The sequence below is a fragment of the Channa argus genome, chromosome 20 (assembly GCF_033026475.1).
Source record: "Channa argus isolate prfri chromosome 20, Channa argus male v1.0, whole genome shotgun sequence".
Taxonomy (NCBI): domain Eukaryota; kingdom Metazoa; phylum Chordata; class Actinopteri; order Anabantiformes; family Channidae; genus Channa; species Channa argus.
The window spans coordinates 18,753,495-18,770,517 of NC_090216.1; the positions used below are offsets into that span (position 1 = coordinate 18,753,495).

Sequence of the window (17,023 nt, forward strand, 5' to 3'; positions counted from 1 at the left end):
GAACAAGTAGAAATGTTCTATACATTTTTTTTGTGTGTGAGTTATTTAATATCCACTACTAAAGCTACCAAGTATATCAGCCTTTTAGCTTTTAGATTATGGCATCAGAGCCTTTACTTCAGCAGCATTTAAGGAGTCATCATTAGATTTTTTTAAATCATTCTTAACTTCATCTATGTTTGTTTGCAGCTTCTGTGTGAGTATTCTGTTTGTGCACATGGTCTCATGCTATTTTATGGGCATATTTGGCTATGCTAAATCAGACAACCCAGAACTAGACTTTATTAGGAGAATGAGAATTCATGTTGCGTTTTCTCTAAAAACCTGTGTTTATTTTATTAGATGAAGTTCCTTGATGATTTTTTTTTTAATTGGACATATAATATAAAAAACTGAATTGAAATTGAATTGAAGAGCACAGGTGCAAACAATTTCTTTTGTTTTTGCAGTTTCAAAACATGTCATGAATCGTTATGACGTTAACTTTTCTTAAAAATAATTTTTAAAAAGGCACACATTGGCGAATAGTGCAGCACGGTGTTGTGGTTATCGCTGCCACCTCACCGCTAGAACATTGCAGCGTAATTTGTAGCCTTTCTATGTAGAGTTTCCATGTTCCCCTTGTACTAGCGTGGGTTTCCTCTTGTTTTCCACCCACAGTCCAAAGACATGCACGTTAGGTTTATTGGTGAGACTAAATTGCCTGTAGTTGTGAATGTCTCTCATAGTTGGCCCTAAGACAGACTGGAGACCTGGAGATCCTAACAAGTTAAGTGGTTACAAATAATGGATGGATATTGGTGAATAAGGCCAAATGCAGAATGCCTCTGCTTGTTTGCCATCTTTTCTCAGATTTACAATTGAAAGTGCTTCCTGCCACAAACAGATGCTTTTGGAGCAATTAATTGTTGTATCATTCTCAGAAGACTTACTTGGGTAACAGGAAACACCTGTCAGTGACATGTTCCAAATCTGTTGCTCATCAGGAATGTGGGTAATCTGATACAAAAGGTGGTGTATGTTATTAAAAATGTCTAGATGTAAATTTCAGGGAGATTATGTTTAAGATCAATAGATAGATGTCAGAATAAAGACTTTAAGCCCCATGTCTTTATTGTATAACACAAATCTAAATGAATTGGTCTTGCTTTTTGTAGGATTATCTCTCTTAATTACTATGGACTTGGTTTGCAGTAAACAAAAACTGAATGAAACACACACTCTCACATACAAATGCACACACAGGCAAAATAGAAGGTAAAGGAAAATTGCATGAGACAGAAGATATAAAGGAGTGATTTAAAGATGAAAAGTGCACTTATTCACCCTCCTACACACACACACACACACACACACACACACACACACAGACACATCACTATACCCACACCACCTCCCTTTTCCCACAGGCTGCCAGTTCAGAAGGATGCTTTGCTTTAAAAAGTTTGAACATTTTTCTCTTTGTTCACGTTTCAAGGACATGCACAGCCACCACTCATCTGCAGATGGGGGCGAGAGGCAGCTAGAGAGAAGCAAAGAAAGCAGGAGAAATTTCTGCATTTTCGATTATAAAACATGTTACTGGACCTTGAAGTCACGGCTTTGGCTCATAGAAAGGCTGGAGTGGATTTACTGGGGGAGGCAGTGGAGGATGAGGATGTTTTCTACTAGCCATTTCACTCAAACTGTTGTTTGAGCAAAGAGAGCATGGTAAAGGGGAATGGGATGTTGAAAAGAAAGTGTGTTGGCAACCTTTCCTGGCCTTCTTTTACTTGTGGTTTTACAGCTCTACCTTAGCTACAATTATCAGGCCATTTGAGCAGCACCACCAGTTACTCTGCTAAAGGAAAAATAAGTATAGACACATAAACCTGGCTTTCTAATTCTTACTTCTGATGAGAGGATTGTATCTTGTTGAATGGGCTTTTAATTTCTCCTCATTAAGTCTTATTCAAATGGTGGATTGTTACCCCTGTTCTGTGGAGGTTGTCCACTCCGATCCACTTTTATTTATAGAGCACCTTAAAAACAACACAGTTGCTGAAGTCCTAAGACAAATGCTGTTGTTGTCTCCTTGGCCTGACCCATTCCGTGTTGCTTAGCTCACCCGTGGTTCCTTTTTTCCCAGGATGTTTCAAGATGTTGTATCGGTTTGCCCAATGTTTGTGAAATGCCTCTGATTGGTTTTCCCTCTTTTTTTCAAATTGAAATTGGGTTACTTTTTTCCCATGGAAAGAGCTCTAATCTTTATATTGAACAACAAATTCAGTCTTCCCAAGTAAAACCAAAGACTAAAACCAAATGTAGTTATTGTGTTGAGTGTTTATTGTTTGAACAATACTTCTGCAAAAGTATTCTACACTTCTACAAAAGGTGTTTTGTTCTATGTTGATGAACACTTTTATTATAAAGCCCAATAAATGAGTATTACTATTCTGAGCTCCATCTCATATCCTAAACTAAACACACAATTAAACCTTTTTTAAATAACTATAACTACTATAACTTATTCATATTTTCTGTAGTTTTAATGCCCTTTTTGTCATAATAGTCAATTTCATATTGGTTCACAATAAGAATGATCCAGATCCTACTAAGGACAGTGATGCCTTCTCATGTATTTTCCTCGAATTTGGGCTTGTAGCAACTGTGGGAAACTGCAGCTCCTGTCCTTGGCCTGCCATGGTTTAATACCCACCAAAACTGGTCCAAGGGAGGAAAATCAGTGAACCGATAACAGGTTCTTGTACCCAAGGGCCATTGATGCCCATGTTGACTAAAAGAATCTTCCACTGAATCCATTCTGCGTTTTTTTCAAAAGTAAAAGTAGTAGCAGAAATAGTAGTTTGTGTGAAATAGTGTTTTTTAAAATTTTTTTCAGTATATAAAATACCAAACACAATTTACAGATGTAGAAATAACTAATCACTCTGTAATTTTTATTTCTGCAGCTGCAGAAGTTGGACAATGCAAAGTTCTACATATTATTATGGACAGAATTTAAATATACAGGTATATACAATAAACACGTTTGCACTAAACACATGCTCCAATTAAATACAAGTAATATGCCACACAATTATGACATTTAAGTGTTAACTTTAATTAACTTAATAAAGGACTGATAATGGTGCCTTATTCACTCGTTATATCTGCACAGAATTCAGTCAGCTCTCCTTATGCTAAAGGTTTTGCTTTTTGTTATAACCACAACCCAGGGCAGTCAGCAGCAGAGGTGGACTATTGGACTTTTTACAGGAGCTTAATCATTCCCATCACCCCTGGCCCTTTATATTGCACAATCAAAACATACATGTGGTTATTTATTGAATAGATGCCCCCATCCTCAGAGGAGATTTTATTCTGCCAACACCATCTTTTTAACTTCGGCTCTTAGCAAAGTTTTGTGCAATGTAGGAACACTTTGACATCACAATCTAGATATCGGAGGGTAATTTTGTCAGAAATGTTCAGTGACTAAAAGAAAGGGTGAAACATGGTGCCCTAGGAGGAGCCTTGATTTGCACTAATGTGTGTGTTTTTGTGCATCCTTCCAGGCTTGGGCACCCTGAAGGACACTGTAAACACAGTTTTATTATGATTTGAATATCAGCTCTCAGAGTTTGAGAGAGGATAAATGATTATCATTAATTATAATAAATGAGCCTGTCGAGCCTGCAATTATTTTGTTGCCACACAAATTGGTTATTCATTTAATGGCGGCAACTGGAATGCAATAGCGTTAGTGATTCATGATTTTGTTGAAAAAATCACAGCCAGGGACGCTAATTGTTTCAGTGGTCAAAAATTTAACCCAGTGTGTTTAAATGCTTAACTGTCATCTACAGGTCTGTTCCTCTAATGCTATCATCACATGAAAACTCTGTAGACTGGGAGAAACTCGTGCAGATGTGTAAGAATTTTTCAAAATTCCTTCTCTAAATGGACTAAAAATTAAATATGTACATTTAGATTTTACATTTAGTCATTTAGCAGACGCTTTTATCCAAAGCGACTTACAAGTGAGGTACAAGGCAAGTAAAAATCTAAGTCAAGGAGAAAACATCAAAAAGAAGTCCTATCAGAAAAATGTTTACATTTCATGAGTTGCAAATGCAGAAAATAAGTTTTTTTATGTTTTAGACAGAATAGATTTAAGTGCAATGTAATGAAGCTGGTATCAGCTGTGTAAAATATAAAAAGAGATAGCAATGATTGACAAATCATTTCCAACTTATTTTTCATTGTAAATAGTCCGAAGCCAACATATAAAATGTTAAACTGAAAAATCAATGATTATGTTTTTAAACATTTTGTCCTTAGTAATTCATTGCTAATGACATGTTGGGACAAGGGCAACAAAAGAATGTAAAGGTTATATTATAGGCTTCTAAATCAACACCTGAGGGAACATCTCACAAACTAATGAAGATGATTGGGAACAGATCATTATCATGATTGGATTAAATAGGAAGTCTTTCAGAAGTAGAGTGAGTTTTCTAATTCTACTTATTCTCCAGTTGTTGAAAATAATGTTTCTGAAAGTAACATTGCAAATAATTTGGGGATTTCATCATGTATGATACATAAAGATTTCAGAGAAATCTCTGTTCGCACAGCTGAAAACCGATATTTAATGGCTGTGATCTTTGGGCCCTTAGGCAGCACTGCAATAAACATGGACATAATACCATGGTGAAAATCATTGCACTGGCTCAGGAACACCTCTGAAAACTAGTGCCGTGAATCTCTCCATCTCAAATGGTCCAATACTTATCTTAAGACACATGTGCCATAATTCAATACAAAAATAAAACAGCTAAAATTGTGAAAATACGATACAGTACAAGTGAATGCCGAGCCAATTTGTTTTGATTAGATGTGGCTGATATGAAGTTTAATTTAACTTCTCCTCAAACTACTTCCAGAGAATGTTGTTAGCTAACATCCCCAAGTGCAGTTAACCCTGTGGACTGACATGTTTGTCTGCAAGGTTGCAGTCGCTAGAAGTTGCTTTTTAAGAGTATTTTGATATCAAAATCCAGGGAACTCGAACATCCAACCATCCAGGTGCTAAATCTAAAAACTGTTCAGGTAGGACTTGCAACTGACTGCTTCCCTTACAAAAGCATTTCTTTGTTACATATTGCAGACAACAGCATTCCTAGCCTAAAGCTGATTCCTCATTAGGAACAAACCCAACAAATTATTGTAAATAATTTCAAGGTGCTCTTTTGAATATTTTATGCTTAGTTTTTCTTAGATTATTATACTGTAAACTGACATCTCTAAGCACTGCATTTGAAGCTAGTTGTTTTGCCTTTTCAGTGTGACACACAGATTTACTGTGCTGGGTTCAGCACAACATTGATACACTTGTTGTGCTCCCTGTTTTAAACCTAACAGTAGAAGCACAGTTAGCAACTAGTGAACATACAGTGAACAAGAGTTGACAGAGCAAAAAAGTGAGTGAGTATTAGTCCTAATGACTGGAGGCCTAAAACAGGCTGGCTGAGTATGTGTCTGTCTGTACGGCTACTATTTAAAATAATATATATTATTTTAATATATATACTGTAAGTTCAATTCAAGGTACAGTGAAAAAGCATTTTGGTGTATCCATACAAATATGTGCATTTAATATCAAAAGTACCTTCATATTTACCTTGACATGTTTGTACAGCATGTCTGACCTCTCTACTGAGCTCTAAACACAGGTCCTCACTGGTCTAATGTGCACAGCTATTGTTTTTGTTTTTGATTTTATTGTGATTTTCCATTGAAGACCTCTCCTGTTCACCCCCACACTCTCACCTCTCCAGAGAAAGCCTGTCCGTTCAGCAGGTGTTCAGACCCCTGGCCATCTTCACTGCCGAAGTGTAGCCGGATCTCCTCCAGTCGATGGCTGTACGTCATTGGCCCTCCAGAAATGTTAACCAGATGCTCTTTGTCCAGGCGGAGAGAAACATGGCGGCCTGTGTTGTACATCGTCCCTCCCACCTTAGGGCAAACAGATAAAGACACTTAATGACACAAAAATTCGGTCATATGCCAAGCATCATATTTTCTATTCAAACAGGTCTCACTAATGACCAGCATTGAATCCTTTAACATTGAATCATCTACAATATGTGTCTCTTGTGTCAAAGAGGTGATAAACATACATCACCTGTATCACCAGTATCATGACTAATTGGCAACTGGTGCATCTCATATGACAGTTAAAATGGCATAGTAACAGGATGAAAAAGAGGTTTGGGCATTGTAATATCATGGTGGGAAGAGACTGTGCGAAGATCATATTGCAGTGACTTTTTTTAATGAGAAACCTCTGGAATAGATATAGCACAACATGTCTTGATTTGAACTCCTTTTCACTTCCTGATGAATGAAGACAAAACCTTGCGCACACACCGTTCAAAGCACATACATTTTGCCATCGCAATTAGATGATCTCCAACCATTCTACATTTAGCCTTCTTGACAGTTTCTTGCGATCTGCACATATTGCTTTCATGCTGAACTCTCATGTTTGTCACTGTGATTTCACACTATGGACAGACTACCAGTCTTGCTTTGAAACAGATCAAGCTGCCTTACTTGAGTTGGTTCACAAAGGAGCTCCACTAACAGTTTTTACAGAACAAAATAAAGCAAACAGGCAAAGGCAACATTTGCTTGTGTGCAACCAACCTGTGGCCTACTGTACATAGTTAAAGTGAGTCTTTGTGCAGGTTGTTAAATAGTGCAGGGAAATGATAAATGCTCAGAATTGTAGAATTGCAAAGTCAGTAAACATAAAGTCTGTTAGCAATAGATAAATGAGCTATAGGTCAAAAGTACCTATGGTGATCCCTAGAAATAACATAAAAATTATTTTAATCTCTAAGAATATACATTTTAAATCAACATGTAATTAATATCATGTAAAGTACCAAGTAATAACTAAGTATAAAGTAAAAAAACTAATAACTGAGTATAAACACTGGATAAAGGTAAACGGCAGCCAAAATGACATTAACAATAATTTGGAAGCTAAGCACTAAGAGCTACACTAATTACCTGGAAACACTGGTAGTTTCTTTGTAATAACCATGAATGAGCGCTGTAAAATACATAACCCCCTGTGACTACTTAATTTTTATGGTAATAGAATAAAAACAGTGAGAATCATTTGTATAATATTTGTATTATATTCACTGCAAGTTTGCGTGAAAAAGAACCTAGGAACAGATAATAGTAAAGTTACAAAAATGTAATTGTAATTACAATACAATTGTAATTGTTGTAATTGTTGTTGCTTTTTGTTGCTCCGTTCTTTTCTCTCTTCACTTTCCACTCACCCCAACCAGTCGAGGCAGATGGCCGTCCACCCTGAGCCTGGTTCTGCTGGAGGTTTCTTCCATTAAAGGGAGTTTTTCCTCTCCACTGTTGCCTATGGCTTGCTCAAAGGGGAACTGTTGGGTTCTCTTTATATATCTTTATAATCTTGACTTTATTCTGTAAAGTGCCCTGAGATGACTTTGTTGTGAATTGGCGCTATATAAATAAAGTTGAATTGAATTGAATTGAATTGAATTGAATTGAATTGAATTGAATTGAATTGAAAGACTTTATTTGGGGTAATTTCATGTAAAATTTGACATTTTTTATTTAATCTTACATTTATTTTGCATGCATAGTGTACAACAAATCCAGAGCAGGTAAAACATGATTCATTTGCAATAAATCACCATTAACTAGGGACAGCCTGCCATTAATTACAATTTAAAAATGTGATCAATTTTCAGCCTTAGATTTATAATCATGTATTAGCAGCATATAAACTAAATTTTAAGGAGAAATGCCATGATCTCACCCTCATACTAACTTCCTGCCCTGGACTTTTATTTTGTCCCCCTTTTTCTCCACTTCCTGTCCCCAGTTAATTTCTCTAGTTTACCAATCATCAACAGTCACAATTGTTTTGACCTGTTCCCCTGCCGTTTAAAAACCCAGCTCTGCCCTTGATTCACTTTCAAGTAATTGTCTTTGTTATCTGTGCAACACCCTATCTCCAAGTTTCCCCGGCTTGTTTTATCTTTGTTATTCATGCCACACCCTGTTTTCCCTGTCTCGTGTTTTTTTTGGACTCCTGACTTTTGTTCGTTGCACTTCTGTTATCTTGTTTTGGTCTGAGGTTTGGTTAGGTTTTTGTTTTTTTGGGAGCTCTGTTTTTTTCATTAGCCAGACTTGCTCTGTAATAATTTGTATTTTATTCTAGCCCAAGTTTGCATTTGCTCTAGGTGTTTTTGGAGTGATTTTTAGTTTCATAGCCCTAGCTCTCTGTTATATGTTGTGTTCAGATTTCCTTGTTAAGTTCCCTGGTTGATGTGCTTAGTTAGTCTTTTTGCTTTCACTAGCCTCTGTTTACATTTATCATTCATCCCATGTTTTTGTCAAAAATAAATGTACAACATTCCCACATCCCTCTCCCAGTGTTGCCTCTTGGGTCCTCATACAAAGTCCTGATAAGAAAGGGTTGATATCATATATCTTGGTACAAAATAACATGCACTGATCCCAAAACATTTTTTACTGTAAGTTTCCTATTATACAAACATAATGTTGGGGTTTCTTTGTAAACCTGTAGTTGTGAAATTATGATTACTGAGGGCTGTTGGTGTATTATGAATGAAAGTTTGCCTCATTCTGCCTGTATCATCAACAGAGCTTATGCAGGAACAATCCTGAGGGCTTTATTTAATTAGGCAGCAAACTGAGCAGGAGGAATACATGTTGTAAACTACAACAACACTTCTGAAGTGAGCCTCAAGTGAAAAGAAAAGACAGATAGGGGGGAAAAAATGTTGTATTCAAACTGTTAAGTCATCAGCATGCACTCAAAAGTGATACAAGTTTCAGGGTAAAGGTAGTACAAAACCTGCATGTAGCACTTTTAATCGGTGCTGTGTTTATTCGCTGATAATTGGAAGTTGTCTCAGAATGAGGCATTGATATTCATGCAATGACTGTAGATAGACCTCTACCGCTCTTATCTTTCTTTCTTTCTACCCCTCTTGCTTTCCCTCATCTCCTCTGTTGCGCTCTCATTCCTTTCACCAATTGCTTTCAAAATGAGCACCTACCTCCTAACCTCTAAATTCCCAGTAAAAGACATCTGCCCACACACTGTAAATATTTTAAGGAAGTTCTGAAAAATCAATGATTTGAACGAAGAAAGAGTAGAGTGGGCAAAGCAAAGAGGAGATAAGTATAGGTAGCGGGAGCAATGTTGGATTCAGAAGAGAAAAAGGTAGAGAAGAGTGTGTGACGGTATTTCTTTTAGAACTACTGGTGAGGGGAGATTTGTGAAAAGGCCCCCAAATTAAATCGGTTTCTCTTCAAGCCTCTTTCAGTTAGTATGCATGAGGTAGAAGTGATGAAAGGCACAGAATCCTTAAAACATACTTTGTGAAAGCCCGTGGATACTGAAAAAATACAGATGTAAATAATTGTTGAACATCTCACTGCTTTATCACAGGCATAGACATCAGGCAACACTGTCATCTAAAGTATTAGTCAAATGACCAAAAGTCCCCCCATTTCCAGAGAAGTTGGGACCTTTTCTTACAACAATACAAATAACTCTTCCTTACAAATTTCATATTCATTGAGCTCTGTAAGGTGTTTAGAGTCACATGGGTTATAGCACAAATTACGTTTCATATTTTCTATCATAAGTATCTTTAATAATACCTTCCAATTATACAAATATGCCTTGTAATGGACTATATGACAGTGCGATCTTATCTTTGCATAAGTGGTGTGGGCACCTCATAAGAGACTATAAAGTGTGATGAACCAGTTTGAGGAAAAGTAACTCTGAAAAAACACTTTTGAAAACAGTTGGTTTAGAAATCAGATGGAAATTAAACAACTATGTCTCTTAAAAATGATATTCCTATACAATAACCTGCAAATGCAATTACCTTTTTCAGAGAAACAAAACTTTAACATTACTTTTTCCTCCTGCAAGCACAATTTCCATTTTGTGTGACTACAGCATCATTATGATTGTGTTTAGGTTACAGCAGCTGGTGAGGTTCAGAGGAAGATTGAGAACTAATGTAACACATCCATGATCTTTCTCTAACCCTAACATCAGTGGTTGTCTTGTCTGAACCTAATGAGACACAGGAGTCAGGAATCAATCTCAGGTCTTTGTTACGACAGTCCAGTACTTTGTACAGCCACATCCACCCCCTACCCCCCCCAACCACTTCCTTGCACTGTTTCCCATATTGAATAACTTATGTTCACTACAAAAATATAAGGGGCAGAGACATTTTTTTTCCACCACTACAAACAGCACAAATGTGAAGAGACGATTATGGCAGCATTACTTATAAACTCCTTTAATTTAGAAAGGTTTGTCAGCGTCTTTAAGTAAAGAATAATGTCTTCAATTATGTAGTCCTAATTAGCGCTATAGACTGATTTGAAAAAGATTAGGATGATAAATTCTTTAGAGTACGGCGAAAGTCCAAAACATATCAGTCGGGATACCCTTCTCTTTTGTCCTCACTACTCCTACCTGTGTTTGGGGATCTAATGAGACTGGTACGAGATGAATAATAGGACTAGTGATGTAATTAGAGTGGTCAATACACACCAAGAGACCAAATGATAGATTATCTGATGTTTTTGTACTTCAATATATTGTTTTTGGTATTTTTTTTTTTTTTTTTGAGTGAATAATGGCCTTGTTTAACTTGGGTGGAAGACCATTGCTTGTGTGTCACTAAGCATAATTACGATGTACAAGAAAGAGAAAGAAAAGCTAAAATATTAGTAGGGTGAAGATAAAAGGCAGTAGAAACCGGTTTCATGTATCTGTTACAAACAGTGTAACCTCATTTATTCCAGCCAGTATCTGTTGTTCAGGCTTATTGCTCATGTCAGGGCAAATGGCTGGAGGGTGGCTGCGAGGCGTGAGTAGTGAAGTGTGGTTGGAATGACAGAGGCGAGGAGCATAATCATGTTTGTTTTGCAGCCGCTAAGAGCATCTACAGTAAAAAGCAGCTCCTTTTCTAATTGGTAATTCTTTCATCTTCTGGGATCGATAATCCACAGCTACTCACAACAGCGAAACAGAAAAAAATGATATGCTGGAAACTCTACTGCAGCAGAGAAGGGAGAGAAACAGGGAAAAAAGGCTAAGTGGCCGTACAGTATGTCGTGCAAACTTGGGTATGCAAATGATCAACTTGAAAAGTGGTGATTTTAAAAAGAAAAACAAAAATCTGCTGGAGCAGAAAATCAGTTTCTGGAAAGATAAAGAAAAATAACAAAAAATAAAATTCCTATTTTGAGCAAAGTAGTTCTAACAAGGGGCTGAAAGGGACACATTTAGCTCCGTTTATCCTACGGCTTGGAGCCAGACTTGAAGAATAAATGAAAACACACTTGAATAAAACTTGCTTACTTCATTTGTCATCTTTCCGCTGGAACAATTACCAGACAGTCAATGCGGTGGATAGGTTGCAAACAAAGCAAAGGCACTATATTCCAATCTGCTTTCTCATTACTCTTTGGAGTCTTGACACTTCTGTGAGTAGTGGGGTAATTATTACAACCTGGTTTGTGGGGTTTATGCTTTAGTTCTCTGCACTAAATGCGTTTCAGTAAATCCCTGGCTTTTGTTGATCTATTCATAAAAAATGTATTAAGACTGTCAGATCAGCAAAGGACTGAGTGTTGCTTATGTGTCTGAGCTGTCCAACTCATCCCAACATTACTATTATACTGATTATACCATCTCAGCTCTTACAATAATGGCTTCTATCTCACATTAGGAGATACTCAGCCGTACTTTGCTGATTTGTTTCCATAAACAGTGTACAAATTCTGTAATTCTAAGATGTTGCAAATAAATATTCATATGGCCTGAAACTGAGTATTTTCAATCTTTCAAGCTGTTAAAAACAGATCAATGAGCTACACTGTGGGTGACATGTCCCTGCATTTCTGTGAATACAATAAATACTCATTAGAACAACGATGCTGAAGTAAGTTTCTGAAAAAGAATTATTTCATTTTTTTTGAGTAATGTTTGCTAAAAACCACCAACTGTTCTGGGACAGTTACCAGGAGGAGTGACTGCCCCCGAGTTGCCCACAAGAACAGCCATATACTACAAATACAGTGGCCCAACAGTAGTGCATACACAATTAATGGTGCCTTCCATTTTTACTCATTCTCAATTGGAAATATACTGCTAAAGTTCAATTTAACTTCATTTTCAATTCAACCACAGAAGGTAGTGTTGTCTTCCACCAATCCCACAGTTGTTGGTCAGATCTGGGGCTGTAAAAAGGACAGCAAACACAGGAAGAAGATACTTTTCCATAATAAAAAATATTCCTGTGACTAAAAACTTGCTATGCTAAATTGATATTTGTTCAGAACTGAGCAAATTGTCTGCTGATTCGGGCTGGATCAAGGTCAGATCTCATTCTCATCACAAACAAACTGCTCTAGAATTCATTTGGAACTGTAGGCCATATTCAGTATTTTTAACAAGGTAGGTTTGAAAACATTTTTAAAGGTTCTACAACCTGTGAGCAAACCACACAGGCGTCTTCAATTTTATTAGCACAATTAAACAAGGGGTTCTCAACCTGGTCCTCGAGGCCCCCTGCCCTGCTTGTATTTAACTATCCCTCCCCTACCCACTGCTGATTACCTGGATCAGGTTTGTTTAGTTAATCAGAAGCTGATGAAGATGGAGTGGGGGAAAACAAAGTGAACTGGGACTCTTTTTGGAGCTGTGTAGGTGTTTGTGGACTGGTTTGATTGATGGCATTTTCCTGCTTCCCGCTGTTAGCTTGGTTTTTGTTTTCTTTTTTGTGGCACCTCTGGGAAAACTTATACCTCTCTCATTATAGCCCTTTTTTCACAGCAGACATTATTAGGAAAAGCACAGCTGTTACTAACATTAGCATTAACACACCAACATTAACAATAGCTCAGTTCTCTTCTTGTCTGATGAAGGTATGATGGGAGTTTAACAGCAAACTAGCAGAACAACACCAGGAGCTCACTGACACGGAAGCAGATAAAAATAATTTAGCCACTATAAATTGTATTATTTATAATACTACATTTACATTTCTTATTAAAATAATGAAGATAATGTATGTTGACAATAAACATACATGTCAATTCACAAATACATTTAGTGAAAATATCAATACAATGCTCCCAGACAACATTTCTGTTTCAATTAGTTTTTTCCTAGAATATTGTATCAGAATCCCTAGTATCCATGGTTTCCAATGCAAGTGTCTTTAATCAGCTCAGAATTCAAACAAGAAAAAGTAAATTAAAAGAGGTTTCTTAAAACTACATAACTTGCCTGCAAACCCTCACATTTAACACCAAATTGTAGCCCCCAGCAATGGCAACACCATATTTGCACTACTACTACACAGTGCAAGACTTTGGGACCTTCTGTCCCAAGGCATGAATCAACTGTAATCCAACTGGAGCCCTACAGTCCTTAACCTAAACCCAGGCCTTAGCTTACAAATAACTCAGTATTCTTTTAACTTAGGTGAGGACAAACACAAATGTGCAGTGAAACAGTGAAGCAGTGGTTAGCACTGTTTCCTTACAGCGAGGTTCAGGTTTGAACTTGATGCCTAGCTGAGGCCTTTCTGTAAGGTATTACCCTGCCTTTGTAGGTTTTCTCCCACAACCCAAAGAAATGCAGGTTAATAGCTGACTCTGGCCTGCCCATAAGCAGGGGCCTGTGATAAACTGGCAGCCTGTCCAGGGTGTACCCTTCCTCTCACCCACTGTCAGCTAGGATTAGCTCCAGCCACCTATTATAACTTAACAGAATAAGCATCACAAACCAACACACAAACATACACTCACTCAGTGGTACGCTGCCATGGCATGATTTAGACAGAAACAGAAATTAAGCAAACAGCATCAAGGCTGACACTGACAGAACATTTTACACACAATGCAGTTCCAATAAACAAACATAGTGATAAAAAGAGCTCCCAGCCATCAGGTAACGTTAGCATGCACATTTTTATTTAATAAGTATAAGGCTCTCCATTTTCATTTAGTGTGAATGTCACAGTATCTCCTGTCGTATGTGCTCCTCAGGGCATCCTATAAATCCTTTAATACACATTATTCACTCTGTTCAAGCAGCCTGAGTGTGCTTTCAATGCATTCTGAGAAGTTTCCAGGAACGATGGAGCTAAAAAGTACAAATGCACTGCTCGCTGTTCCTCCCTTATCAGATAGTAATGGTCACAATGCACTAACACATTAGAGGTAATAGCTTGGCAAACATAAACAAGTCATAAAGGAGACTGTTGACTGTCTGGGTCAGGCTGGGTAGGAGCAGGCAGGTATGGCAATAGAAAAGCATCAGTAGCATTCTGGTAATGAGAAAACACAAGCAATGTCATCATTATCTGAGTACACAGATCAATAGAGTAATTTACGCTTGTTGCAATAAGAACTGTTCACTAACTGCTGTATATGTTCAGCTGCAGCTGTGGTACTTCTCCATTTACATGGAACATTTGAAATATAAAAGGAACCATTAGCTAATACAAAAAGAAATTAGCTGAAAGTAATCCTAAACCTAGGCAAAAAAAAGTGCTATCATGCAGGATAAAAACAGTTAAGTAATGGAAATTGTGATAAGCTACATGAATAAATTAGACAATAACAGCAAAAGGCATGAACGCTTCAGCACCCGTCAGATTGGTTTTAATATTTTCTCTGAAGCCCTTCAACTGTAAGCACTGAATCATATCCAGAGTGTAATGTATTTGATTTAAATGGGGCTCTTTCATTAAGGTGCACCGATATGGAGAGTAAATTGAATGGAATGGGAAAGATAGAAGGTGTGTACCCACTGAATATTGGGGGGGGGGGGGGGGGGGGGGGTACAGAAAGTCAAAGAAGAACCAGCAGGGAAAAAAGAATAGTGCTGATAAATTTACATTATGTACAAGCAGAGTAGTGAAGTTTTAGACATCACAACAATTATAGATCTGGTGAAGCCACATGGTGCAAAGATTTAACACAGATGAGATACAGTATTAAGAAATAGATTTGAGCACTATAGTCAAGGTCAGGGTATGCTTACATCAAACTAAATATAATCAGAACATGTGTAAAGGCAAAAGTACTTATAACATTTCTTTTAGCGTATCTAGAATAGGCATCTGCAAAAAAAGAGGGGTGGGACAGGAGGGTTCACGGTATGCCTTTATCCAAGTAATCAAAAAAAGCCATCATGTTAGTTAGATTTTTTTCTTACTACTGTTTCACTACAGTTTCAACTCTCTCGGTATATAAATGTGAACATTTATTATATACTAAAATAAGGTTATTTGAATGTATTTACTGCTGTGATTTCCCAATGCATGGTGGTGGAGTGGTTAGCACTGCTGCCTCACAGATAGAAGGTCCCCAGTTTGAATCCGGATGCAGCCTTTCTGTGTGGAGTTTGCATGTTCTTTGTGAGGCTTTCCTTTTTAACCATTCAGAGAATTTCAATCATTTCTGCTTGATTAATAAGTTTTGCAGCTTCTATTTTATTTATTATTTAATTCTAAATTCCAAAAATGAGGATGAACGGAAACACTGAGCAAAGTGTGGCAGAGCAAGGAGAGAGAGGGCTGGGTGGAATGGAGTGGTTTAATTTTGAGTAGAAAATGCCGGAATACAGTAAACCCAGGGTCAACATACTCCTTTGTGTTTTGGCTCACACTGATAATCACCCTATTGCATTATTTAGGTGTGAGGACATGTTAAGAATATAATCTTGCTTATAAAAAGAAATTCATGTGGGTCAAAGCATAGACGAACTGCCTATCTAAAATAGGAATATGAACGTTTATCGACCTCTACTGTATTGTTCCAGAAGAACATATAAAATCATCAATCAAGTGCTTCCATTTACAAAATTATAATAATGATATTTATCATCCTCCTCATCTTTATTGGATACAGAACTCTAAATTGAAACCAAAATGCAATGGGGGTTGTTAAACAGTAGATGCAAGAAACAGGGATAATTTGATGACATCACAGGACTGAAAGATAATGCTGAAGCATTGTTTCAGATGCACAGAATGAACTGAACAGTTGAAATAGGCTGTTAAACTCAGTGAAAGCAGCAATTAATTAGAGCCTGTACAACATTAGGAATCCAATCAGGCTCCAGTACCTCAGGGGCCTCATTTAAAAAAACATACTTTCATTCCATTTTTAACTTGATAGAAAGACTGTGGTGATCCACATCATATACAAACAGCATTAACAACTATTAATAATAACAATTGTAATAACAATTATTGAATAAGCAAGCTAAAAAAATATATATGTACAGATTTATATAAAAGTATACTGTGTAGAGTTCAGTTGCACAGCAGGATAGCTCTGAATAGAAGAGATGAGAATAGTTTCTTTGGCAGTCTCTGTATTCACATTGGTATAATCACATTTGATTGTAGGATTTCTCCAGAATATAATGTGCAGTGGTAAAACTAAATTCCCAAATGCTTTGTATCAAACTACTGTGAAAGCACAAAATGCACAAAAATCCATATAATACATTTCTCCTTTTAGTTATTTTCTAAATTGTCGGCTATTGACAAAAGAAGGCTTGTGACTATTACTGGGGCAGCTTTGGGATTCTTAAATTTGACAGCCTAACAGCCACCTTAAAATTAGGGACCATTTTTAATTCTCTGTTCCATCTGGTGTGAAAGAACATTGAATGTGTCCCTCGGATTGGGCATAACAATAAGTCAATGGAATTTTAGTATAATTTCCAAATAACTATCCACCTTAAATGTTGTTTCAGAAGATCATCAGCTAAACAGCATTCAAAAAAGGAAATAGGGTCTTTCTCTACAGCTCTTAGCTCTTTTCCCTGAGTAAGTGTTTTAACTTTTACTCCTCTCCAGATATGTACCTGTAGCAGCAGGCACTAGACCAA

At 37.0% G+C, this 17,023-nt stretch overlaps 1 protein-coding gene across 4 annotated transcripts in view; it reads right to left on the minus strand.

Moving 5' to 3' along the window:
- Positions 1–17,023, minus strand: part of ca10a (carbonic anhydrase Xa) — a 261,443-nt gene that overhangs the window by 32,691 nt on the left and 211,729 nt on the right. For all 4 annotated transcript variants that reach the window (XM_067489008.1, XM_067489007.1, XM_067489006.1 and 1 more), the window contains one exon: positions 5,815–6,000. In XM_067489008.1, the coding sequence (XP_067345109.1) occupies positions 5,815–6,000 (186 nt within the window). The remainder of the gene's footprint in view (positions 1–5,814; positions 6,001–17,023) is intronic.